This window comes from Carassius carassius, chromosome 44 (assembly GCF_963082965.1).
Source record: "Carassius carassius chromosome 44, fCarCar2.1, whole genome shotgun sequence".
Classification (NCBI taxonomy): Eukaryota; Metazoa; Chordata; class Actinopteri; order Cypriniformes; family Cyprinidae; genus Carassius; species Carassius carassius.
The window spans coordinates 10,498,089-10,525,509 of NC_081798.1; the positions used below are offsets into that span (position 1 = coordinate 10,498,089).

At 36.4% G+C, this 27,421-nt stretch overlaps 1 protein-coding gene across 2 annotated transcripts; it reads left to right on the forward strand.

Annotated features, from left to right (window-relative positions):
- Positions 1–2,598: 2,598 nt before the first annotated feature.
- Positions 2,599–26,842, forward strand: hdac11 (histone deacetylase 11). Of its 2 annotated transcripts, XM_059538012.1 has the most exons (12): positions 2,599–2,802; positions 3,249–3,309; positions 3,489–3,637; positions 4,095–4,195; positions 5,585–5,611; positions 6,007–6,123; positions 12,397–12,439; positions 13,333–13,409; positions 16,544–16,606; positions 22,988–23,084; positions 25,011–25,189; positions 26,270–26,842. In XM_059538012.1, exons 2-12 carry the CDS (start codon positions 3,275–3,277, stop codon positions 26,507–26,509), a joined length of 1,128 nt encoding a protein of 375 aa, XP_059393995.1. In that variant the 5' UTR covers positions 2,599–2,802; positions 3,249–3,274; the 3' UTR covers positions 26,510–26,842. The 2 variants fall into 2 exon arrangements, with proteins under 2 accessions (XP_059393995.1, XP_059393994.1); XM_059538011.1 differs by lacking the exon at positions 5,585–5,611.
- Positions 26,843–27,421: the final 579 nt, after the last annotated feature.

Here is a 27,421-nt window from a genome sequence, read left to right on the forward strand (position 1 = left end):
TTTATGACGCCTCATAGATGAATTGCACCAGTCCTCGGTATGAGAGTTGTTCCCTACTTCCTTTAAAGGTTTTAAAATGAGCAGAGTTCACTCCCACAAGCTTATAACTTTTTTGGTCACCTTTAGCAATATTTCACTGTGAGAGTCCTCGAGGAATGGTATACAGCAGCAGCAGTAGCAGTATCTCAGAAAACAAAGTGTGTGGCTCCACAGAACGACTTGTCCACACCTTTGCAGTCAACAAAGGAGCACAAAGCCCAGAACATCCACTGTAAGAACCAAGCTGCTGATGGTAACATGGACAGTCATCTCTCTTTGACTGTCGTCATGGAGACTGATCAACCGGGTATCGGAGGCCAGGTGAAGTGTCTGCTTGCCTCCAGCGAGTTATCTGAAAAATGACAAAACAGAGCGCAACAGATGTTTTACAATCATCCTTCTCTGACAAATGCTCTGGTTAGAAATCAAAAGATAATCAATTATAGGAATTAGAAGCAGACTTTGCTTAAGCTGATTGATTTTCAATCTTCCATCTGTTGAAATGTGGTAGTAAATTGGTATAATAATATTCAATTAATGAATCTAACTTTCCAGAAAGTTTCTTGTTGATTGTTTCTTGAATGTATTAGCATGCAGTTGGTCTGTCTTTCAAAAGAATGGAAAGAAAATTATATGAAATTTGATATGTCAGGTTTGACATCATGGACCCCATAAAATGACATTTTAAAATGCCATACTAAAATTAGTTCCTGTGTTTCATTACCAAATGTAAGACTTCCTGTGAATAGCAACCCGTTTCATATGGAATCAATAAGACTCAGTGTCAAAATAATAACTATTTTTATGGTTCTTTGCGTTCTAAAAGTCATATGGAAAGCTGTGCAAAGATTCATTAAAAGAATAATCAAACATTCTATTCTTTTTGTGTTAAAAAAAAACACAAGAGGGTAAGTAGGTAAATAAAAATAGATTTTTACATTTTTTTTTTCCTTCGCTTTGCATGAAATATGCCTCTAAGTAGGCAAACAATTTTAAAAAAAAGTGCATTCTGTTCACTATTGAATGCTTAATCAGATTTTATTTATTGGCCCTTTTCTAGGAAACTCCATTCTCGTGAATATGGATATATGCTTTTTGCAATGAATGAATCAGAAAACTTTTATCTAAATCCACTATTTAAAATGAATTTATTAAAGCAGATTTCTGACTATGAGAAAATGTGCATATTTGAATGACTCATCAAACTCTTTGTAAGGTGAGGCAGAGAGAGAGATGGAATTCTTTGAGAGACTAAACGGGATGTCTCACATAACCAACAGAACTGTTTGATGGGGGCAGAAATGTGCAGCCTTAGAGAGAAATGCAGATGAACCAGTTTGCACGCTGCATTATGATGGGGTCATGAGTGTACTTATTAAATTCACCTAAGGACCAGGTCGGTTTTCATTGCAAAGGGGGCAATATTTCTATACTTTCCATTTCTTCTTCTTTAAAAAAAAAAAAATAATAATAAATAAAAGACAAGTCTGAAGTCTCAATTTATGCAAAAATATTCCATTATAGAAAGAAGCTACTCAGGCCATGCCATAGGCTGCCTCAGCTTCAAAGAACAGCCACAGTGAGACTGTACTTTGTGGGAAGTGCTAAGACCCATTACATTACATGCTAGCAGTGGGTGCCTTTAGATTACCACAGCCTGTGAAGGAATTAGGATACTGATAAAACTGCTAGCAATGAGGACAGGGACACAGGGGCTGCCATCTATTGTCTTTTATCTATTGTACTCTCTTTTGTATTCACGGGTTACTCTGAGCTGAAAGAAAGCAGCTAGTGAGTAAGGGATACATCTTCATATCTCTGAGACGGGGGTGATGATGTCAGTATTGCACTAGGGCTACAAACAGATATTTTTAGTAACTACAACTCTGGGGACAGCAACTAGGAGACATGTTACCCTATAAATTAAATGACGTGAAGTAGAAGTTTCATCATCTCTCATAAATTATTGAAATTCTGCTTATGTGCATCAATGCAAATGTATAGATAATGATAATGAGACCATACGTTTTTCTGACAGGCCCTTTCTAAATAACAACATCAGGTTTTGTTTTCCTCAGCTGGATTGGCTTATAGAAATCCTTAGATGGAGGGTTGCTGAGAGAGAGAATAAAGTGTGTTATTAAAGTGCAACTAAGCATTAAATAGTCTTGAAAGGAGGAGAATGCACTTCCCATATCTTGTTTTTGATGTGAGCTGTTCAAAGGTCAAATTCCTCTGTCATGAAACTATATAATTACTATTTTTAAAATATTATTCTAAAAGGTTTAATATTTGATGCTTTTTATTTTCTTTTTTATTTTTAACAATAACCAAGGTGGCTTGGTTCACCCTTTGATGCCCTGGAAAATGCACAAAATACTGCCTTACATTATCTTTTATACCAGCTTCATTTGAATTAATATTATTGATGGATTAGTGTTGGATAACGAATTTATGTTGTCCGTGTTCATCTCAGTTTAACTCTTACAAAAAGAAATTTTATACATTTAGAGTTCAGCATTGTTGTCAGTATGACGTAGTAAGGGACGCGTGCGTAAGGAGCGCAGCTGCCCTGTTCAGGAAGGGAGGAACTACAAGCAGACGAATAAATATGCGCACAAACCTCTTGTCTGCAAATGTCTAAGAGAAACAACAATACTATCCATTACGAGGATTGTTGCAAGTGTTCTGTTACTTATTAAAAACGCCTAGACGACGAATAATTTCACCGTAGAAATAAGAGAAATATAAAATGGCTAGCAGGTGAGTCGTGCCGATTCCACTTTTACAGCGATTTTTTTCCCCAAGCAAATCAATAGGGTCCGGCTGTATCTTTCAACGAGTATTTTGCACGTAGCGTTAGGTCGGTTTGTTTATCAGGAGATTTCGGGAAGGATATTCTAAAGCGAAAATACTCCCTGCACAGTTGCGTCTTGCAAATTACTAGAGCGCCTGCGCAAAGCAGGCAAGGCAATCTGGGATCTGTAGTTTTTGCTATTGTGAACGTCAAGGATAAGTTTGATAATACTAAACGTAAACAAATAAAGATGTATGTACATTATTGGCAGCGATAATGGCATTATAATATAGGCTGTCTGTATACGAATGACAACCATAAAACGCAGCAAATGCTTACAGAAGAGTCCTCACAGAAAAACAGTGCCATAGTGACAGTTTTCCAATAATGCTGTTATTTGATGCGTTTCAAGGTGAAAATTGGTATGCTGTGGCCACAATGTCAAAAAAAGAAGATTCAGGAGCAAAGAAAGGGTAGGTATTGTTTTCAAAATTTGCGTGCTGTAATTTTTCCACATTTGTTATGTGAAATGAAGGATAATGTACATCCAATTGACTGTTATTGCAAAATAACTACACACACCAATACAATTACCATCTACACTCTCTTATATGCTGCATTATGTCAACCTTACATATTCATCTTTCCACAGTTCCCACCAAACTGAACTTTACACAGAGGTCCCTGAGACATGCCTGCCTATTGTCTATTCCCCAGAGTACAACATCACCTTCATGGGTCTGGAAAAGCTACATCCCTTTGACGCTGGCAAATGGGGCAAGGTCATTCGCTTCTTAAAAGGTGTGCAGAAATGCAGGTGGAGTTTGCCAGGCAGGCACTCTGACCAGTGTGTAAGGTGATACAAATATGATACAAAAAGAATTGGGGAAATCAAAGAGCTGCAAGTCAGTTCAGGAATGGAGGGTGGTGGGGAGGTACAGGTGGAGGGATGTAGAGAAGGATAGAAAGAGGAGCAATCAGTGAGGCAGAGATAATGAGGGAAGCTGAACTCCCCTTGGGAACAGGAGCAAGAGGATGTTGGCTTCTCAGCTGCTGCTGCAAGGTCAGGGGCAAAGTGTAACTCTGGCCGCTCTTCAGATAAACTAGTCAGCAGTGCAAGCTCTTTTTCCTCATTAGTTCACTTAACAGTTGAAAATGTGCTGAATTTCCACAGCTCACCATGTATTTTTGTATGACTGTCATATATTAGTGTTCACATTAGTTTTTGCTTTCGTATGATACATTGATTTGTTTCCAGAGGAGCAGTTCATCACCGATGAGATCATTGTTCTAGCCAGGGAGGCCAGTGAGGCGGATCTTCTTGTCGTTCACACTGCGCGTTACCTGAACAGACTCAAGGTAGAGATGCAGTGTCTGCTGTACCCATGTACTGTGTTATCACTTTTTTTCCTGGCATCCATAACTCCATATACTGATGGCAAAAGGTTACTATAAGCAATACAAATAGCCAGTTATAAAAGCCAAATTCAGATTTTCTTACTGGTTTATCCTTTACCCCAAACCGGCTTGCAATAAACTGCAAATGTACTTATTGTAGTAATTCTATGAGATCAGTGCCAAAAGAAGAATCAATTTTAATCTATTATAGGCCCATTATGAATGTGCGGACATTCCCTACTTTATCAAAAAGACATCTAGACTTCTCATTTCATCTCACCAGCAATGAGCCAGTGATGCACAGAGGAAGTGTACAATAGCAAATTGCACTGGATTACTCCGAGCAGGCCTTTATTTCAATCCAAATCAATCAGTTCGCAGTCTTCTACAAAGATTGCAGTCTGCCAAAAGGCTCTAAAGCACCCATGAGTCAGCTGCCCCATCATGCAGTCTGCACAGTGAGGGAAATTTTAAGGAGCAGTTCACACATAAATGAAAATTCTGTAATTATTTACTCATCCTTGTGTTGTTCCAGAACTGTGAGCTGTATAATAATCAACTCTACCAAAAACTGATGTCAAGTGTGAATGTCGAAGTAAACTTTAAATAGTTTCTTGCGTACAACTTCTATTACAATGATATAAACTCTTCAGTTATCGTATCAAAAAAGTTTTCTATTGAATGATTGGGATTGGCTCAACTGTTCATGAATGGAACTACACTAATTACGCTGTATGTTTTTGAGCCTCTAAACAGCACAGACTCGAAAGTGAATCATATTATGATGTTTGTTTTATTCACTAAAAAGAATCTCTTTAAAAGAGTCATTTTTTTCCTGTATTGAGCTGCATTTTGTAATTCACTAAAAAGAACCAACTTAGAACACTCATGGGGTCATAAATCGGACTACACTGGTTGTGCTGTGTGGTTCACTAAATTCGCTAAAAAAAAGAAGTCATTTGTCTGTGAAATCTACAGTTGAACTGTATGTTAACTGTGTGAGCCATGAGAACAAAAGAAAAAAAAGTGCTTTATTGCTGTTTTACAGCATATGGCCCTTTTTATCGTATCAAATTCAATAGTTTTTGCCTTGGTACTGTGGATTCAGTACAGACACGTTGTTGCTGAAAAGCAAGACGGGAATGCTGCCGATCGAGCTTGCTGTAATGAAGATCACGATTAATCCCAAAATCAATATTTTTACCCATCTTTAGCTAGAATGAATGGTGCAATGCACTGTGGAATTTTGAGACATCCGTTGTGTAAGTGAAGTTTGAAGATTGAGGATATTGAAGTCACCCTTTACATCGGCTCTGTGTATGTATTCTCTCTTTCCCTTAATGCATGCAGAACGCTATCTTGGAGGGCTCCAGAGAGGTATCTGAGTTCTACTGTGACAGAATCTGTTGTACTTGCTTCACACTTTTTCACTCTGTAATATGTATTAGTACAGTCTATTTATCTTGCTTTAACATTTTGCCACCAGTTTGCATTTCCACTAAATTTTACCCCCAGCATCAACCATTTTTCACTCCCAGAGCAAGATTGGAAACCTGATGTATTGTACAATCCACCATCATCCCCCCCTATAGCTTTCTGTTTTGATTTCTGGTATTTACAGCATCCATTTTTTCCCCCACAATATCCACAAATAAATAATATGTCAATATTTGTTAATTAGAATTTAGAAGGCATAGTAATTGTCATTTAGACCCAGAGAAGCACGATTGTTTACCTTGAAAAAACGTGCATGTGATTTTTTTCCCTCTCAGTGGTCACTGGTGGTTGCCACCATCACAGAAATCCCACCTGTCCTGTTCCTGCCCAACTTCCTGGTACAGCGCAAAGTTCTAAAACCTTTGCGGACACAAACGGGAGGAACCATTATGGTAGGTTTCATGTATCCATTTTACCCAGAAATGTATATGTTGAGATTAAAACATACACAATATAGGTCATTTATGAATTCATAATAAACTTTTTTTTGTACAGTGGAGTATCATTTGTATTCAGATTTATTGAAAATTTATCATATCAAAGCCTCTTTTCTTTAGTAGATTTAGGTGGTCAGCTCATGTGTTCATATTATTCCAAATGTAATTTCTCTCAAAAATAAATATTAAAGAATTCGAATGACAATTATTTAAATCCCAATCTACAATCCCGCATCAAGAATTATCAGAACATAATATAAAATGAGATTTTTAGTGAATTCGACATGCTGTATGTCTGAAAAAGGTCTTTGGAAGAGACTGTGGCTTTATAATAAAGACTTCCAAGCTACAATGTGAGACCTTTTCTATTTGAAAAGAAAACATAGTTCCCAGTGGTACTATTATGATAATAAAGGCTTAAAATTAATTTGCAAGAATCAAAAGGAAATCTGGAAAAAAATCTGGATTTTAAAGTTTTATAGCTGCCCAATTTCCTTTTATTGTCCAGCAGCAAAACATTGCATCAATACAATACAAATAGTGTTCTGATAGATTACACATCTTTACATATCAAATAGAAAGTCAAAAGAAAATCCTTCAGTTTATCCATTTTGTCTGTTTCTGTAGGTCTTATGATACTACAAGCTTTAACAGGGTTTTATTCCTAATTCTCTGTTTATGCTGCAAGCAAGTAGCACAGAGAAATTTGAATAGAAATGATGTACACATTGCTTTAGGATTTTTTCAGTAGGTTTTGTACAACACCAGGTGTTATACTGCTCATCATCTGTGTGTTATACTGAGTCATCATCTTGCTCAGGCTCCAACTCCATGGAGTATTGTTCAAAGTTTTGCTTGGAAATAGGAACATTTGGTGACAGAAAGTTGTTTGTGAGGGCCTAGTTTGGGCCTCTCATTGGCATAAGTTGAAATAACCTGGGGAGGAACAGCCGGTAGGAAAGGCTCTGAACATCTGTGATAGAGACGCTCGGAGGAGTTTCTCACAGGTAACACAACCACATTAACACAAAAAAGCCTCTTTTGAAGCTATCATAGAAGCAGACACATTACTTGCTGCTTTCCTGCTTGGCAGTTAAGCAAAGAAACAAAAAATAAAGGCTGAGAATGCTACTTTAATTCCTTATGAGTTTTCAGTGTTTTATTTCTCAAAGGAGGTTTCTGTTTTTGGATCATAATAACCTGCTTGTATGTTTGCGCACTTCAGCCCATGACAGTATTCTCTGTAGGAAATGCTTTCTGATAGTTAAATTGTTGTATTTAAATATTTGATTTGCTTAAACTTAAGCTATAAGCACACAATGAGAACACAACTGAGAATTGCTACTTCTTTCAAGAACATTTGGTATTCTTACCAAGAAGTGTGCATTACAGTATTTATCTTTAATAATAGTAGTCATTGAGATTTACATTTTTCTTAGGAAAATGTGATATGTGCTTGCTTGTGAAAAATCGCTTCTGGATGCTAATGTAATGACAGGATGAGTCTTTTTGAAACTTCAGAACAACTAAACCAGTTCCTTTAAAAATTATTCACTGATTTGAACAGAATCTAAAATTGTTGAAGCAATAGACTGTGTTAACCCTCTGGAGTCTAAGGGTATTTTTGGGGCCTGGAGAAGTTTTGTCATGCCCTGACATTTGTGCTTTTTTCAGTTTCTTATAAATATCTAAATGGGTAAAGTCTAATCTCACTGTAATCATGGCATCCTTACTCCAGTCACACAATCCTTCAGAATCCTTTTAACAATCTTATTTTCTACAAAAACAACATTTATTGTTATTATTATTATCATTATTATTAATGTTGAAAAGAGCTGAGAATATTTTTCTGGGTTTTTAGGGGGAATAAATTGAAAGAAAAGCATGTTTTTACATTTGTGACAGTTATCTATTTGTTACATTTATATTATTTACATCAAGCTTTTGAATGGTATAGTATTGTATATTGTTATTGAAACTTCATAATGTTTCACTTGATTACTATACATTTAGTCAGGAATTATAGTTTGGAAAAAGTATTTGGAAAAAGTCTAACTAGTAAAATGTTTACACGTTATGTGAAAACTAGTACAAGTATATAAATAAATAAAAAGAGACTTACTCATGTTTATGATCTCTGCTGAATAAAGTGCTGCATTCTTTTTTTCTGAGGAAATCCATTTCTCAAATCCTCAACCACATGACATCTTTTTGGGGTGAATTATGTCTTATTCCTCTCATCGCGAAGCAAACAGTAAAATAAAAAAAACTTGAAGAACAAGCTCGCTGCTTTTTCTTCTGTTATGGGCGTATTCAAGCCGCGCGCTTCAGTTTGAATCTGAATAGCGCGTTCAGCGCGGGGGCGTGGTCACATTAGATATAATGAAGGGAGACTTGAAAAACAGACATCGCGTTGTTTTCATATGGATTACTTTAACACAGAATATCTGTTTTCGGCGGCACTTGTTTAGTTTAAATATAGACATGTCAAGCTTTCTATAGATATCTCCCCCATGTATTTTCGTTGAGTATTCACGGAGTTACAGTTCATTTTAATGACTTGTTTGTAAATGAAGATAAGCGCAGACAAAGGCTGCAGACAGCACACCTTGTTTGTTATCTTTATTTTTGTAAGTGCACAAAGTTTTGTTGTTATTATGTCTGTATCCAAAAAAAATTAGACCCTTTACAGATTCGATTGATGTATTGCTCTTATCTGTACGATTAAAACTGAAAGTGTAATTTAAGGTCTTTTCGGGGTTATCAGGAGAAAATGACTCAAAACGCGTATCCGCGTTAATCGACTTGAAAGGGTTAATGCAACACAGCAAAAATACATTTAATGGCATGTTTTCCTAAACATTTGAAGCACATGGAAGCATATGGAGCTTGTAAATTTATGTAGGCAATTAACATTCTTTTTTATGGTACAATTAAATCCAACTTAGCAGACAAATTTTTCATAATAAAATCATGTTAATACCCATATTGTTTACTCCTTTTGACTTTATTAATAAAGCAGTGTTTTAATGTTTGAAAATTGGTCTCATTCACTTTTATTGTAAGTGCCTCTTTGTGACTGTAACCCAGATTTTCTTTGCTTTTTAAAGAAAAGGATGGACAAGCCAAAATGAATTTTTATGGTAATCATTACAAACATTTCAAAACATTTCAATCAGACATTATTCCAAAAAGGCTGTTGATTTAGCCGAACCAAGAAAATTCCTTTAAGGCACGTTGGTGTTAATCTTCTAGCAGCAGTACCATCTTGAGGACGTCCTTCTCTACTTTCTGTCCTCCCTGTTATTCCAGGGATGTAAAAGACTGCAGTAAATTACTTTGCGGTAGGCCAGGTGTTCTCCACAGTGCATATGCGCTCTGACAGACTGCATTGCGCAGCAGACGAACTCACGATGAGTGTGCTCCACACGTCCCTCTTAGCCCGAGAACATAATTATACCTCCCATTGAGCCCTTCTCATGGCCTGCTAATTGACTCCCATTTCAGTCAGCAGTCGACAGGCTAGATGGAGCTGTGGTTCTGGTTCAGGGAACATGGGAGTATGTGCGGGCCGTCCCCATCTTAAGTAGTGAGCAAGGAAGTTCAAGGTTAGACAACATCCGTCTTGTAATTTTGGGCGTTTGGGAGAAATTATCATAACGGGCAGACTCGTATCATTAATCTCTGTTCTGTTGTTGTGGATTTGTTTATTATCAGAGTCTTAATGTGATGATTATGAATGAGATCAGATGTGCACACTTGTCTTTGCTTTAATAGCACTACTTCAGTTACAAATAGGGCGGTCGAGCTTGAGTTTAGAGATGCGGAATGTGGCGGTGGATGTTTATATAAATTGATGCTTTTCACACAGAGCGGTCGTGATGTCATTTAGGTAGTTTGACTAGAAATGGCACTGATATGAGCTGTGTTTAGATTCTGAAGAGGATACATTTAAAAATAAGCATGGCCCAGAGCCAGTGTGAGTGAGCGAATTCTATTCGTGTCCCAGGAAACTGAGTCATCATTGTCCCAGTGTTTTGTAGATTTGTGTTTACTATATACTTATACACTGCTAAGGGGTCTAGAGAGTGAAATGAAATGCAGGTGGGGATTTGTCAAGTGTCTTTGCATCAGTTGGAAAGTGTTGGTATAAAAAAATCAATAATGTTTTGCAATGTATTTCATCATATTCCAGCAAAAGTCTAAACGACAGGGATACATTATAGCTGACATGAAATGTTTCTGTAAAAAAAAATACATTTATAACGGCTGCTGAAAATAGTTTTTTGCGATTACAGGAATAAATGGTATTTTAAAATAGTGTGTATCTAAATCTAAAACAGTTTTTAAATTGCAGTAACATTACACAGTATTGCTGTATTTAGTGTATTTTTGATCAAACAAATTCATCCTGGGTGTACTTTTCACCATTTCTGTGTGTATTTATATATCAGCTGAACTGAATTGTGAACTACTGGCCCAAAAATCCATATTTTGTTGAGGCCTGTATAGACTTTTTCCACGTTGCCATGTTTCATTGAGAGCACTGGACGATTTGAATACAATATTAATCATGAGTAAATTTATATGCACTCTGGTCCTTGAATTGATTGTAGACTCAAACTTTTGATGCAGTTTTACTGATGGATACCCTATCAGTAGAAACCCAGAGGAGAGGGAGAGCAGGTGAAAGTTAAAAAGGAAAGATAGAACTGAGTTGAGCTAAGCTTTGCCTCCTAGGAGCAGCTCAGGGCTCTAGGCTCACTGATAACCTTCTCCTTATGCAAAGCCATGCACTGGCTACAGCCAAGGGATTGAGCTCAAGAGCACTATGTGTGTGTGTGTGTGTGTGTGTGTGTTCGTGTTCGTATATGTGTGGAGCTCTCCTCTCAGTGTAGCACTCTACTTCATGAGTGACTGAAAGTAGCTTTTAATGCACTCAGAGGAGAGTGTCATGAGTGTACTGGGCTGTATATCAATTCTAGATTAGTTAAACTGGTCTAAAATTATCATTAGTTATCATTAATTATCAAATTCATAATAGATAAGCAACACATATCAGAAATAATATTGTATAGTTTCTACTTTATATTTCATTGTTTGTATTTGGAAAAGTTCTTTAATAGATGTTTGTAAAAAAAAAAAAAAAAATGCTCACCAGGACATTGATGATAATAAGAAATGTTTATTGAGCATCAAACCAGCATATTAGAATGATTTCTCTAGGATCATGTGACACTAAAGACTGGAGTAATGGCTGCTAAAATAAAGCTTTGCCATCACAGTAATAAATTACATTTTAAAACTTTAAAATAGAAGACGGTCAATTAAAAATTTTATCATTTCACCAAATTACTGTTTTTACTTGATTTTTATTAAATAAATACAGCCTTGGTAAACATCTTCTCAAGAATAAAAAAGCAAAAAATACACTATTTGTGGAAAGTGTCCCTCAACACAACCTATTTAAGGCTATACCACTCTGAATGGTACTGCAGTGCTAAGTACTCAGAGCTTCCAAAGACCTGTGGAGGCAACTAGATTACTTTTGAAAAGAAGAAATGATAAAAGAAAACACGATCTTGTCTTATTTTGAAAGACGAGTGTAAATCTGATTATTATTTCAACAAAGCAGCATCAGGTTTTCTTTTTATTGCAAAACTCATTGGAATGCGCCACTCTTGGAAGACGGTGTTATCTGTGATAGACAAATGGATAACGCTTGCTGTGATATAAGCGCTATTTTAAAGACGTTTCCTGTTATTCCTCTGCCATTGAATGTGTTGCGATAGATTGGATTTCCCTTATGTTCATGATAACAGTAATGCAAAACTTAGATAGGAGACAGATATGTGAATAAAGGAAAGAATATATGAGGAAAGCATTAACAACTAAAATAAATGACTAAACTGAGTGTATTTTAAATATTAGAAATGCACAGGCTATGTAAAAAGCTACACAAAACCCCTCCTAAACCATTAGCAGACCATATATGCACAGAACTTGTGTGTGCAGTTGAAAGGATTTATAATCAGAGATGAAAGAAGTTCAGATAATGTCGTATCCTCCCTCAGCTTTAGCGCCAAGTTACTCTGCTTTTGATTTATCCGGCATATGAACATATTTCTGTTTTTCTGTTCATTTATTGATGACTCGATAGGGGAAAGATGCCAGCTGGAAAATGAAACCATGAAAGTAAATTGTTCTCTCTCTCCTTTTCTTACCAAGGCTGGAAAGCTTGCAATGGATCGAGGATGGGCAATAAATGTGGGTGAGTTCTCTCTCTAATGTTCCCAATCATCACTCGAAAAACAATTGCCAGGAGAATAAGTGCATTTTACTGTGGCTTATGAATTTGCTGTGTTCCCTGCATATTTGATTCCATCTCAGACAAACTATTGTTCTCAAACATCCTGATATTAATTAGTCACAACAAATTCCCTCTAATTTTGTCACTGTTCAACTGACATTGAGTGGAAAATGGGGGGGGGGGGGGGTGGTAATAATTACATAAAATAAGTAATATTATTATTATTTAAAATATATATTTAAAATAGACATGTTCCACTGGTAGCCCTAAACACTTCAATATTAAGATGTAACAATGTTGTTCTTTTGATAACTTCATTCAGAATTCCCCAAAGATGGCTATGTATCATTGCATTCACTATTCTATTCTCATCCTCTTTTCTGAAGAAAGTGGGAGAAAAAGCGTGGCTCCTGCTTGCTCAGCCACTTCCTTCTTGCCGCTGAGAAACAGAGCCACTCTTTGCCTCTGCATTGCTAAACATTAATAGACAACCGACGACTATTCATTCAAATGCGCGCGTTGTTCTCTGGAGGGTGTTGCACAGTAATTGAAAGGTGTGAATCAGCAAGCGGGGTTGTGTGAATAAGCAATAAATGCTAATCAGCAACCGGCCCGCTCCTGTAGAGGAGCTTCCTGAGTGGAAAGTCATTTAATGAGGCTAAACGTGTCAAGTCATGGGAGGACAGATCGGATCTGTTACCTGAATGTATAAATACGATCCTAATTAAAAACTAGTCTTTCAATCACCCTCATTTTGTGGTAACATTCAGATGGAAATCTTCTGGTGGCACTGGAATACAGGCGCCATTTTTATGCACGGAGCTGTTTTTAAGGCTCTATTCTGCTTTTTGCAGGAGGAGGCTTCCACCACTGCTCCAGTGACAAAGGAGGAGGTTTTTGTGCCTACGCTGACATCACGCTAGCGATAAAGGTGAGATGTTTGCATCAAAGCATTAGAGATTGCTAAATGGGCCTCTATAAGAAATGCATTAGCTATCTAAAAGAGTTGTAAATAATATTAATGAATTATGAATAACATGGCAGTTAAAGGCGCAATATGTAATTTTTCTGCTTTAAAAATAGCAGATATCACTATATCTATGTTATATATATTTTTTAGTTGTGTACTTACATTATCCCGAAAGTTTCCATTTTTATAGTTTATATAGAAAATTATAGTTTAATTAGAAGACACGGCACGTTTCTTTATTTCCGTTTTGTCGCCAGTCTATGGCGTCATATAAACTTTGACCCCTCTAGTTTATCTAACTTCCTGCGGAACCGCCAAATACAAAGGTGAACAGAAGCAAAGACGAGACGAAGAAGAAAAAGTAGTAGCTAGCCTTGATCGAGACTATTATATTTTATATTTATATTGTTTATATTCGTATTTATACTTCAATCAATAACTTAGTTATGGATCATGATTATGCTTTGCCTGCACGTTCTGTGAAGCGCAAACGTACGGGTGAAATAAATGACCTGAGAAGGTTTTGGGACAAGAGAACAAACAAGACACGGGTAAATATTGGAGTTGCATTTCCAAGATAGAGAGAGCTTCGTGACAAGCTGAAACTACAGAGAGATGCTTGCATTCTAATAAACAGGTATGCATCCATTCAGCTTACTATATCTATCCGTATATTTTGTGAAACGATGATGTCTTGTGTAAAACGCAGACGGACTAGCTCTCATGTAGAGTATAATGTAAATCTACATGTGTTCTATATCTATCTGGATAAAGTAGCTTTTTTAACATATATTGTGTTTTATACATATATTACTACTAGCTAGATGGAATATTGATTTGATCGGGGTCTGATAATTCATATATCTCTCCGTTCGAAAAGACGTGATTGTCAAAATACTAGGCTGCTGCTGCTGTAGGTGAAGGGAGACCGCTGACAGACCAGGCTCTTGTCTTCATGACAACAATATCTATACTTCATGTTGAACATAAATATAAAGCCTACTGATAAAGGACACCGTCAACAGTATTGACGGCAAAATAGACGATGTTTGACAGGTGCAATATTTGAAAATCGATAATTATTTATTTATTTTTTAAATTACATTTATATCTGAATTTATGTCAACCTATAGACTTCAAACATCAAAATGTCATGAATTAATATGTATTTGTGTACAAAATTACATATAAACATATTTTCCTATTATATTTTGCCTGGAAACGCTTCCAACACGCGTGAAAAATAGGCGTCGGTTCTATTTCTAGCAAGCACGCGTTTTCCGCGCGGCTCACACAGGCAGTCTGTAAGCTCTAACCTATTAACATGGGAGCCGAATTAAAAACTGACACGCCACGCAGCTGAGACGCTTGCGCCACGCATCCAGTGTGTCACCGGCCTCAGTTAAAATGAGTGAGGAATGTGGGGCGCGACAGACACTGTTGGGAACGTTACTTTAAAAAAGTAATTAGTTATAGTTACTCACTACTTGTTCCAAAAAGTAACTGAGTTAGTAACTGAATTACTCTATAATAAAAGTAACTCGTTACCAGGGAAAGTAACCATTTGCGTTACTGTAAAAAAAAAAAAAAAGTTGCTATATGTCAAAGAATTTTTTTTTTTTTTTAGCAGTTTTCACAAGTCAGTTGAAATAAGTAGAACAGACAGGTGTTCGTACATAACTTTCGAGATTTATTGCACGTCAACAGACAGCAAGAGTTTTATCCTGCACTCTTTGTAAGAAAAGTGTTTTTGGCCACTAGCTTTGTAGATGCGTGTCACACATTACATGTACACATTACATGCACGTTCTTGCCTTTGACTACAATGAATTTGAAGTAGTGCTTATATCTTCACCTTGAAAATGCCAACTTTTCATGGGATTGCTCATGACTCGCCATTTTTGCTGCTGCTGCGAATCTCTGTGTAGCTGTTGCATGTGTGTGACTGTGTGTGTGTTTGGCACCGCTGGCACGTGTGTGTAAAAACACTGGCTCTGATTGGCTACCATGAAACACATGACTCTGCCTTAGCTAATCATAATCGCTTATCTTGTTATTGACCCACCTGCTCACTCGCTGTGTGAGCCAGGGGTGCGTTCGGATTGCATATTAAATCAATGCATAGTAACGCACCGCATTTAACGTTCAGTAACGTTAACGGCGTTGTAACGACGGGAAAAGTAATTAGTTAGATTACCCCGTTACTGAAAAAATAACGTCGTTACCTAACGCCGTTCTTTTAAACGGCGTTATTCCAAACACTGGCGACAGAGCGCGTGTTCCAATGAACAACAACTCCCATGAGCCTACGCTCTTTCCCGATGTCATCAAAGTACGTCTTATGTTATTATTTTGATTGAGTGACCCCTGGTGGCCAAAAATGCTGTGCGTTTAAAACAGTTGAAATCTTTGACCAGTTGCTGAGTGAATGGTGATGACCAAGGTCAAAATCTAATATTGCTGAGTGAATAGTTATTTTACTTAACCCTTTTTATCCAAATTCACTTAAAAATGTATTTTTATGAACAAATATGAAAAATTATGCTATATATTTAAACTAAATGAATTTAGATTTTGAAAGTAGTCTTTAAATGCATATACAGTAGTTGGTGGAGTTTTTTGAATTGCATGATGAACTAAATAAGGGGATAAATATAGTGTTTGGTTTACTACTGTAACTTGACCACTTTTATTCACCAGCTGTAACATTTTTACTTTGTAAATGAGCATTTTTGGGTTGTGGATTTGCTTATCATATTCGGTATAGTTGCCGTTTGGTATCGTTAAGAAATAATATAATTTTATTCTATTTAAAAAAATAAACAGACTAAAGATATTAGGTTTACTTACATAAACATGTCATTAAATCTTTTACAGTCCAGCCATTGAGTTTCGTTAAACCATCCTGCATACGCTCACGGGTACAGATATCATGTTCGGCATTTCTACTATCTTTTTACTGAAACTCATCCATTTATTTGTTGTTTTCCACATTCCTTCCACTCTCAGATGTCATGAAGTCCACAAACCTCTCTGCAATTTGTTCCTCTGTCAGGCACAACCTAACTGCCTCCCTTGTGTGTTTCCCTCTGCAGTTTCTCTTTGAGAGGGTGGAAGGAGTTGCCAGGGCCACCATCATCGATTTAGACGCCCATCAGGTGAGCAGTCCTTTTTCAACTCCACTCTGTCAGTCAATGGAATTGACGCCGTAGACGAGATAATACCCTCTTTTTGGAGGCGAAATCAATAACTCTGCACTCTGATTACTTATATGCAACAGCTTTGACTCTTCTGCAGTTGAAACATGCATTCTTTTGTTGTCATGACTCTGTTAATGTTGGCTGTTGAGTGTGTTATTAGGATGATTGCCATGGCAATCACTACTCAACGATAGAAATGCTACTTTTTTGGGCTGTCAAGTGTGTTATGATATTGTACATGCTCTTATAGTGTGTAATGAGGTAATGGCTTTTTGTGTTGTTCAGTTCTTTTACCAACCCCCAAAAGTTTTATATAACCATATTGTGTGTGTTTTGTGTATTTTTATTATTTTGCTATTTTTTTAAGACATCTGTGCAAATCTAAGCACATGGGTGGTTAAGCTCTTTAATTAAATACATAATGTTCAAAAAATAATAAAATATATAAAATAGAACATTATAACATGGATTCTATGGCCAAATATGTTTCAATACAGTTTAAGCTGATTAATTATTAGTGATTTATTTGCCATGCACGTGTTCTGTACAGCATAGAAGTTGTTGATGTAGACTTCCATTCAAAAGTTTGGGCCCATTAATTTTTCACATAATTGTGATTCTTTTTTGAACTTTCTATTCATGATAGAATCCTAAACAATACATCTCAGTCTAATTTCTTGGGCACATAATCAACAGATAAGAATGATTTCTGAAGAATCATGTCATACTGAAGACTGGAGTAATGGCTGATGAAAATTCGGCTTTGCATCATGTGAATAAATTAAATTTTTAAATATATTAAAATAGTAAATTTGAGTTTAAATTATAATCACATTTCACAATATTAGAGTTGTGACAGTTCTGACACTTGCAGTATGTTTACAAAGTAATGTATATCAATCTTTAATAATAAAAAAAAAAAAAAAACTTATATTAATTTTGCATGATATGACCCCTTTAGAGACCAGATATGAATATTGTAAGAAGCCACTTTGTTGGTCTTAGGAGCAGTAGAATATGTCATAACCTATGCAGTACTGAGATAGTAAAGTATCCCACTCATTAATAAAATATGGACTTTATTTAATCATTCTCCCTAAATTACAGGTTTTATGATGTATACTTCACATGGATATCAGCAGTATCCCAGTCATTGATTTTTCCTTATCATCTTGATATTTGCTTGGTCACAAGTGTGTTTATAGGCTGACTTACAAACTAATTAACACCAAAGCAGCTAATCTCTTGTGAGAATGCATGTTCATTGCGATCTAGCGTCTCTCTGTGGACATTGGGGACTGTGAAGGTGAGCAGAAAATATTTAGTTTGACGGCATTGTCACCCGAGCGAGAGGAGAGCTGGATGAAGCGAAAGAGACAAGGAAGTGCTTGATGAGATAACAGAATGAAAAAGAGAGCTGTCTCACAACCAAGGACTCTGAGGTTAAGAGTTGAATTGAGAAGCAGAGCTCTAAATGAGCAATCAGCTGCAAAGAGTTTCAGGTGACAGCTGTCACTCATCACTTCTGAGACATCCGTAATTCTTTAAGTTTCAGGTTTTCAGTGAGTTAATATTGGTGCTTTATAATTTTTCAATACAATTTGAATCAAGAAAGCAAATATACAGTATGACACCTATAGTGAAAGATCTTTGCTAAAAAAAAAAGATATGAACTGAAAATGTTCCATCAATTTTTATATAAGATATGTTATGGTGAACCATGGCTGTTTCATTTTATTTTACCTTTAAATTTTTATTAAGATGTCATTACTTGATCTTCTAGTAAAATTACTTCTCTCTGGTACTGTGTGCCAGAACCCTGTCCCTTACTATTTAGTCTGCTTGAATCCTGTCCCTTTCTTACAGTCGAGCAGAGTAGGTGTTGAAATATTCATAATCAACCACAACTGAGAGTATATATAATTTTTTTTTAATGATAATTGTGATCACATTTGTTGTCTTAATTAGTGATAAACTTGTATATCTGCGGTAAGATTTTAAATGAAAATAGTTAACTGGTGAGTGTGCTTTCATTCAGCGCACCTCTCACATGCTTGTTTAGATCAGAGCACACACACATCTTTCAAGCAGCATACAGCTCTGTTGTGCATTTTGACCCGTTGATGGGAAAATTATTCTTAAAATGCATTCCAAATGCTGAATAATTTGTAATACATAACTATTCACGGTAATTAGAAGTGCCCACGTCTTCTATATATATATTGCTATTATTACATTGCATATATAAGTTTGGGGTTTTTGAAATATTTATCTTGCTCCCCAAGTCTGCATTTATTTGATGAAAAATACAATAAAAACAATAATACTGTAAATAATTTTTTTCAAATTTAAAATAATTGTTTTCTATTTTAAATTATATTTTAAAATGTAGTTTATTAATAAGATGGCAAAGCTGAATTTTCATTCTGATCATTGTAATATGTTGATTTGGTGCTTGAGAAATGATACGGCTAAACATTTTTGTGGAAGCTTTTTATATATATTAATCCCCATTGTTGCATTATAAGTTATTTCAAGTTTACTGTCACTTTTGATCATTTTAATGGTTCCTTGTTGAATAAAAAAGTATACATTTATTTAAAAAAAAAAATCTTAATGAGCCCAAACTTTTAAACGATAGTCATTATATCAGCCATCCATTTCAGCCAAATACTAATCTTAACACATCATATCCTTCCTTTAATTAGTGTAAATCAACAGGTTTACCTTAAATTTGCAGTTTATTGCACTCTCCTTCCTAATGAGTCACCTCCTGTGCTAATGAACCCAGCCTATTAATTAAGTTCTCACGGACCAAGGTGTTGTTGTTCCTGATCATTTTGGTGCTACAGTAGCACACAGCATTTTTAAGTGTGGCTTGATTGTAATTATAGTCTTTTGCTCATCGACTAAGCCAACAAGATCAGATCAATACCACTGCTGGGTGAATAATTCATGGAGGGCCACAAGCAGAACAAAGGTGGGAATCTTTATGTTGGCATATAAATGTGCCTTAAAGCGCTGTCTCAGCTGGGTTTAACGGCTGTGAAAATATCGAGAGGGGAGACGTTGGCGTTAAAGCTCCAATTAATGGCTTAAAGTTATGCCATGTAATGGTCTCTGTAGGCAACAACAGTTGCATATATGAATTCATAAGTGTTTGCTAATAACCAGGAGTATCTGCACAATGAGTTGACATATAAGGGATTCAAAGTACTAAAAGCAGTTGTTAGCACCACTGGAATGTTACATACCCAACAATGACTTTAAGTCAACTCGAAAGTTTCCCTTTGTCTTTGGAGTATTATAAGCTTTTTACGTAGTTAAGTTGCAAAGGCTAAAGTCTCAAACCCAAAGAGAAATTCTTTCTAAAAGTTTAGACACCTCCACGCCTTCCTAAAACGCCTCGTTTAAACACACCCCAACATCTACGTCACTGTGTGGAAAGATTTGCATAACAGCTCCCAAATGTTTATGCAAAGAAAGAAGGTGTAACTTTTATTCCTGCTGTAGTATTGTTGCCAACTCCACCATGTCCTGGAGACGCTGTGGTCCTGTCCTAAAGGGCACCCTAAACCCTTGCGTTCTTCCTCTGAGTCTGCACTCTCATGATGTAATACAGCTTTGACTGTCGGGTAGAAGTCTGCTGCAAAGTTCGCCCCAGTGTGAGCTTGGCAGAAGTGCAGATCAAGGGTGCAAAATGGCTGCAAAGGGGGCAGACACGAGCACCCTTCTGGATACTAAAATGATTAATGGGACACCCTACGGTCTCGTGGACTTAACGGACATGTGCACACGGTAGCCATTGTAAGTCCACAAGACAGAAGGTGCATATGAAGTTTGCATTTCTGTCACATGCTTGAGGTGTTCGGCCAATCACAACACACTGGATAGCTGGCCAATAAAAAAGCACACCACGCTTTCAGGAGCTTTGGAAAAATCGACACATCATTGCAGAAATGTGAATGTGCAGATTAAGTTGCTACACTACTGAATATATCTGTTAAGGGGGGTAACTTGTCTAAAATTTAATGAGGGAAAAAAATAATCCTTTTTACATTTGCATTGATGAGTTGGAGAAGTGACAGGGCATTAAAAATCAAGAAATGGCCTAAGAGCAAATCATACTAGGATTGCTCTTATTCAGTGTTTTTGTTGTTGTTGTGTTATTTATATGCTGTTATTTAATATATTAAATCATATTTATTATTTATTAAATATAAAAGACTTTGTGTAAGTTAACAGAAATTATTTTGAATGCTTTTAGTTTACAATGAAATATCAGCAAGTTTTCATTTAAGTGCCACTGGAGCCTGCATAATATTTGCCAGGCCAGTCTGTGTAATTCGTCAGACATCAATTTCCCGCTCATCTCCAAGACCTACCACCAGGGCCTTATCTATGGGGATAATAATAATACAAAATCTCATCTCTTAGCATCTTTCCGATTCTATTTTTATAGTTCATGACAACATAATATCTTCATATATGCAAACAGCATCTCTATCACCTCTTTAACTGCCTGTAGGGAACTAAAGAGGGTGAATCTACATGAAAACAATGAAATGGTCCATCTGACATTTCCAGCATGTGCTTATATTAGTAAACAAGCCGTTGGGCGTTACAGTTCCGAGGTTATTGCAGACTTGATCTCTGATGCAGAAATACTGTACCTTCTGTCCTCTGGTCTTATAATAGCATTGACGCATCAGATAATATTACCGTTCTGTAACAGTTCACCTCTACTAGAGACCATCAGTGCAACATAAGGGCACCTGCATGTTCAGTAATCACTCCTGTATATATTATTAATGTAAGCTGCCTGTTAGATTTCAGAGGACTAAACTCAAAATTGCTATATGGATATATTTTTGCCAGCAGCAAGGTTTCGTTGGTTGAGTGCACAGATGGTGCAGACAGGAGAATGTGAATGTGTCCCTAACGTGTGGTTCATAGCCTCGTAATTGGCTAACGGTCGCTGTGAGCAGAGAGACAGGGCTGTTTTGGAATAAGAGGCTGGAATCATACACAGGAGTTGTGGGCCTTGCAGCAGTTTTAAATTAAAAGTGACAATAGCCAGACGCTGTACGTGACAGAAGAGGAGGATGGAATGAGGAGAGATGGAAATGTTATGTCTTCAGAACACAGAGCTCAACACTTAGCAGAGGAGAGCTATTGGAAAGCTCATCTTCGCATATCTCGCTGTCAGTCATGCTCAATTTAAAAAACAAATGCAGTTGCACTCGCACTGGACATGTGCAATACACTGTATTATAGTAACTGTTGTTGACAAGCGGTTTCGAGATTTAACTGCAGAGCTTTTTAATGAAACATTTTCTTTTACTGCTGTATTATTATTGTTATTATAATTATTGTCACTATTATTATTAAGGGTGAAATTGACAATGGGGGTGATTTTGATCAATTTGATAATGCATTGAAGAAGGTTATTATATTATTAACAAATTAATAATGCATTTATTTTATAATTATCATTTACATTTTTAAAATTTTTAAAATAAACACACTTGTTTTATGGATTATTCTTTGTTTTGAAGATGTACATGTTTATATATATATATATATATATATTTTTTTTTTTTTTTTTTTTTTTTTTTTAATGGAAAACAAGACTATATATGATATTTTTGCATAATTTAAGATGGGATTTTCATTTTACCCACTGAGTTCTGCAGATTTTCACAGATTTGAACCCTTATTATTCTTTGCATGCTGACTTATTGAATATTCGTATTTAATATGGTAATTTCAGCTCATTGTAATACAATTGGTTAGTAGAGTCACTTAGTTAATAGTAGAGTTCATTTTTGTGTTAACCACTAGACCATATATTTATTAAATATATTTATTTAATAAATATATTTCACGGGGAAGTTGTGGCCTAATGGTTACAGAATCGGACTCCCAATCGAAAGGTTGTGAGTTCGAGTCCCGGGCCGGCAGGAATTGTGGGTGGGGGGAGTGCATGTACAGTTCTCTCTTCACCTGCAATACCATGACTTAGGTGCCCTTGAGCAAGGCACCGAACCCCCAACTGCTCCCCGGGCGCTGCAACATAAATGGCTGCCCGCTGCTCCGGGTGTGTGTTCACAGTGTGTGTGTTATCACTGCTCTGTGTGTGTGCACTTTGGATGGGTTAAAAGCAGAGCACGAATTCTGAGTATGGGTCACCATACTTGGCTGAATGTCACTTCACTTCACTTAATGCACTGTAGTAAGTGAAACCAGCTGCAACATTAATCTTAGTTGTGGTTATTAGTAAAAAACCAGGAATCCAAATAAAATGAACTTATATTTGCTCTTTGATGCATATTGCAGGGAAATGGCCACGAGCGGGATTTCCTGGAAGACAGGCGCGTTTACATAATGGATGTCTATAATCGCCACATCTATCCAGGAGATGGATATGCAAAGAGTGAGTTAATGTGCATTTGAGTGTGTAAATGGGGATCTGAAGTGATCCTGATTATGTAAAGATATCCTGTCCCACAGTGATACGAGAAGCCGAAGCTATTTGGATCATGGTTATCGGACTGATTTAGCCTTTATTTGCATATCTACACAAATTCCCACCTAAACACACTCTCAAAGAATAGCATACTGAGGCGAAGGCAGATGAAAGGAAATGAAAGAATGCATGTCACCCTTCTGACGGTTAGAGCTTTTGCTCTCCTACAGGGGGCAGTGTCCTGCAACCCTCATGCTACTGTACTTGTACTGAATGCTTGTATCTTATTTTTATCATACACATTTCTAGTGTTACCTTAACACCTTTCTTTATATAAAAAATAAATAAAGTTTGCATGAAAACAAAAAGGGATGTGAAAATATTTGTACCTTCTTTGTACAATATCAATGTGTGCCTTCTTAAACATTGCTTCTGATACAAATATTTTCTCACATCTACATGCCAGTGTCTGTAACAGTAATAAATGAAAAACCTCCATTTTATTTTATTATTTTTAGGCTTAATTTATTGTACAAATATCTTAACATTTAAAAGCCTTGGCTTACAATGATAAGTTATTCAAATTCAAATTGACCATTGATGTCATTGTCATTTGCTTACTGAATGGTGATTGGTTTTCTTTTTCTGCCTTGCATGCACTGATATTTCCTTTAGGAAATATTTTGATTGATATGTTGGATATCAAAAAAACCCACAGGCATGACTGACAACATGCTTCAACTGGCACCGATATGGTCACATTATAATCTTCGTCAATTAACGCATCCGTTATTTGCACTCTTCTAACTCGCTCTGTCAAACATTTGAGTAGGAGTGACAGAAATATTGCTGTACTGTTCAGCTTCAATGCACACTGTGCGACAACTTGTCAAACCTGAGATGATTTCATTAATGCATTTACGTACCGTAACCAGCTAAACATAAGGTTTTATAAATGTATAATATTCTGAATTAAACTTCCCCTCGCTCTATTGAAGGCACATCCTGGCTTCTCATGATAAGTTTTACATGGCCTTACTTGCCTTAAAGATTTCATTTAAAAAAAAAAATTTTTTTAAACCATTTTCCCTCTGTGACTTCTCAGTTGGTTCAAAAGAGTATGTACCACTGTTTTCTTACTCTGTGTATTTGTAGTCCTCTCATCTGCCTGGAAAGGCACAAGAGACTAATTAAGTCTTAAAAGCCTCAGAGAAGGCAGTATTGTGCTCCATTTGCCTTTAAACCAGGCTTAAATAAACGAAAGAACGTCTTGCATTAGTTTTTACCTTTTTAAAGTAATTAGTTACCACTTTACAGTTACATCCACAGCAAATTTGGTGAGAAAAAAAAAGCCAGAAAAATCCTCAGTGGCTTTGCCCCCAGATTATTTTTTAAACCGGTGCAACTTTAAAAAATCTGTAATTTACTCACCCTCATACCCCTGTATCTTTTAAATATTTTGTGGGTATTTCTTGTGTGGAACACAAAAGTAAATATGTATTGCAGACTGTCATGGCCGCTCTTTTACATACTGTGAAAGTGAATGGTGACCAATTATATCAAGCAGTTTTAATTGATTAATGACTTACATTTTAAAAATCTATTATATGATTTTATGATTTTTTTTAATATAGCACAAAAAACATTTTGCCTACCCTGGTCACCATTCACTTTCATTGTATTGAAGAGAGCAGAAAGTCATACAGGAAAATAAATGTAAATTTTTGGGTGAACTAATCCTTTTAAAAGGTTATTTTAATAGGTTTCTTTGTCCAGTATTTGTGCGTAACTACTCTGAATTGCTGTTATATATTCTGTTTGCTGTCATTTTACCTCCCTTTGTCTGCAGTAAAGGTGATGAAAGCCTAATTTGGTCTTCATTTTTTACTTCAGGGGCGATTAAACGAAAAGTGGAGCTGGAATGGGGCACAGAAGACATGGAATATCTACAGAAAGTGGAGCTCCATTCAGAAGGGGCGCTGAATGAAATACGGCCTGACATCATCATATACAATGCAGGCACGGACATTCTTGATGGAGACCCTCTTGGAGGGCTGGCTATATCCCCACAGGTACAGCTGTCACTCATTCTTTCTTTCAGTCCACCATATCAGATCTGAGACGGCAGGGTTTTCTAGCCTGGTCAATAAACTTCTGTATCAATTATTCAGGATGAATGAGCAGTAGTGCTGAAAAACGTCTTCATTTTGTAGATTTGGAGGGAGATTAGAAGAAAGACTTTTTATTAAAATCATATATCATGTAGTGTATTAATGGTGACAGTGTTTGATATGCCTGCACATGAGGTTACACAAAGCTATTTTGTCCTTGTGCCTCATAAATCAAATGCTATCAGCAAGTTTATGTACTTTTTGTATTTCACTTGCACATTATTGAATTTTCATTATTAAATGTTTATGTGAAATTTTATACTCTGTAAAAAGCCTTTTCTTAATTATAGCATCTTGTTATAATAGTAAGTCCAAGTCTCGCAAGCATTAACTATAACTTTTGCCTCTATAAACTCCTAATTTGCTGCTTATTACTAGTTAATAAGGTAGTTTAACGATTTAAAGGTAAAGCTTTGCTCGTCTTCGGAACACAATTTAAAATATTTTAGATGAAAATTGGAAGGCTTGAGACTGTCCCATAGACTGCCAAGTGAATAACACAGTCAAGGTCCAGAAAAGTATGAAAAGCATCGTCTCAATCAGTACTCCATCTGCCATCAGTGGTTCAACCGTAACATTATGAAGCGATGAGAATACTTTTTGTATGTGATAAAACAAAAATAACGTCTTTATTCAACAATTCCTTTGTCAACTGTCTCCTCTGTGTCTCTCCATATCATCGTATATACTGCGTATGCTGTTCTGTATCAGCCGTGTCACAAGGATGCGCTGTTTTCTTTCAAATCTTTCTAGTTGTATTTATGCTTTGATTTGAAAGAAAACAGCACATCCTTGTGACATGGCTGACACAGAAGAGCATACGCTCAAGCCTCCTGATTTTTATCTGAAATATCCGAAGACAAACTAAGCTTATATGGGTTTGGAACAACATGGGGGTAAGTGATCAATGACAAATTTTTCATTTTGGGGTGAACTATCCCTTTAACACTGAATAATAAAATATTCTCTCCCCTCTTTCAGGGTATCATAAAGCGAGATGAGATCATCTTCAGGGCAGCCCGGCGACGAGGAATCCCCATCCTCATGGTGACATCAGGGGGCTACCAGAAGAAAACTGCCCGCATCATTGCTGATTCCATACTGAATCTGCACAGACAGGGCTTGATTGGTGAAGAGGCTGTAGAGGGTGCAGGACCCTCACATGTACCGCTCATGATGAGCAAATCTGTGTCATCGGGGGCCACGTTCAGTGCCGTTTAAACTCTCCTGATCTTGGACCTTTCAAGTGTGTCAAACACACTGTTCATTTATCTAATGCAAACATTTAGAACTAATATCTAATGTTTTGGTCAGGGATCTAATGATTTGGTGGTTTGGACCGAGATTGACTCAGGATAGTTTTTGTAGTTCATTGATTTGAACTATTTAACTCGTATGATGCATTTTTATGTGATAGTTTTGGAGTGAAATTTTGAAATTGGGTTATATTTTTTATTTTTTACCATAATTTCTTAAGGGTATTTTATGCAATGCTTGTTTGCACATTAAATTTTCAAAGGAATGTTTTACCCAAAATAAATTCCGTCAGCATTTGCTCACACTTATACCACATCTATTCAGTTTTATTATATGGAAAAGAACATTTCTCATTTTATGTTCCACAAAAGAAAAACAGAAATACGGGTTTGGAATGATAGAATTTTCATTGTTGGGTAAAACTCTTTAATTGGTGCCCACAAGTTGGGCGTTGGAAGGGAATTGATTTCTTCTCAATTTCAAATTTAAAACAAAAATCCAAGGGATACTGTACATTAATACACTCCTTTAGAAATCCCCAGTTTGAGATCCACACAAGAAAAATAGTCCATATGCCAAGAGTTGATTTTATTAAAGGATTTGCGTCAGCTGCAACACTATATTAGATTTCTTCGAAATTAAATCATGTCATTAAGTATTAATTTTGGATGCATTACAGATTCATCATGGCGTCAACCTGCTCTGCTATCACGTCTTTATTCTGTAACATTAAATGGAAGTTAAGTGGAAGTTGCTCTTAAGACGTGCTTTTGTGACCAGTTAGTTTTAACAGCACGCAGGAATTCTCATTTGTGTGCATCAGCAGGTGGACCATTGTCAGGCTGAGTGGTTTCTATCATATTACACCTGGCAGGC

What these genes read in the sequence shown, in the direction of transcription:
- hdac11 (XM_059538012.1), top strand. Translation starts at nt 3,275, where the DNA reads ATGTCAAAAAAAGAAGATTCAGGAGCAAAGAAAGG. An exon ending in TCTTGGAGGGCTCCAGAGAG is followed by an intron (nt 5,612 to 6,006) that starts GTATCTGAGTTC and finishes TTTCCCTCTCAG; the next exon opens with TGGTCACTGGTGGTTGCCAC. An exon ending in AGGATGGGCAATAAATGTGG is followed by an intron (nt 12,440 to 13,332) that starts GTGAGTTCTCTC and finishes TGCTTTTTGCAG; the next exon opens with GAGGAGGCTTCCACCACTGC.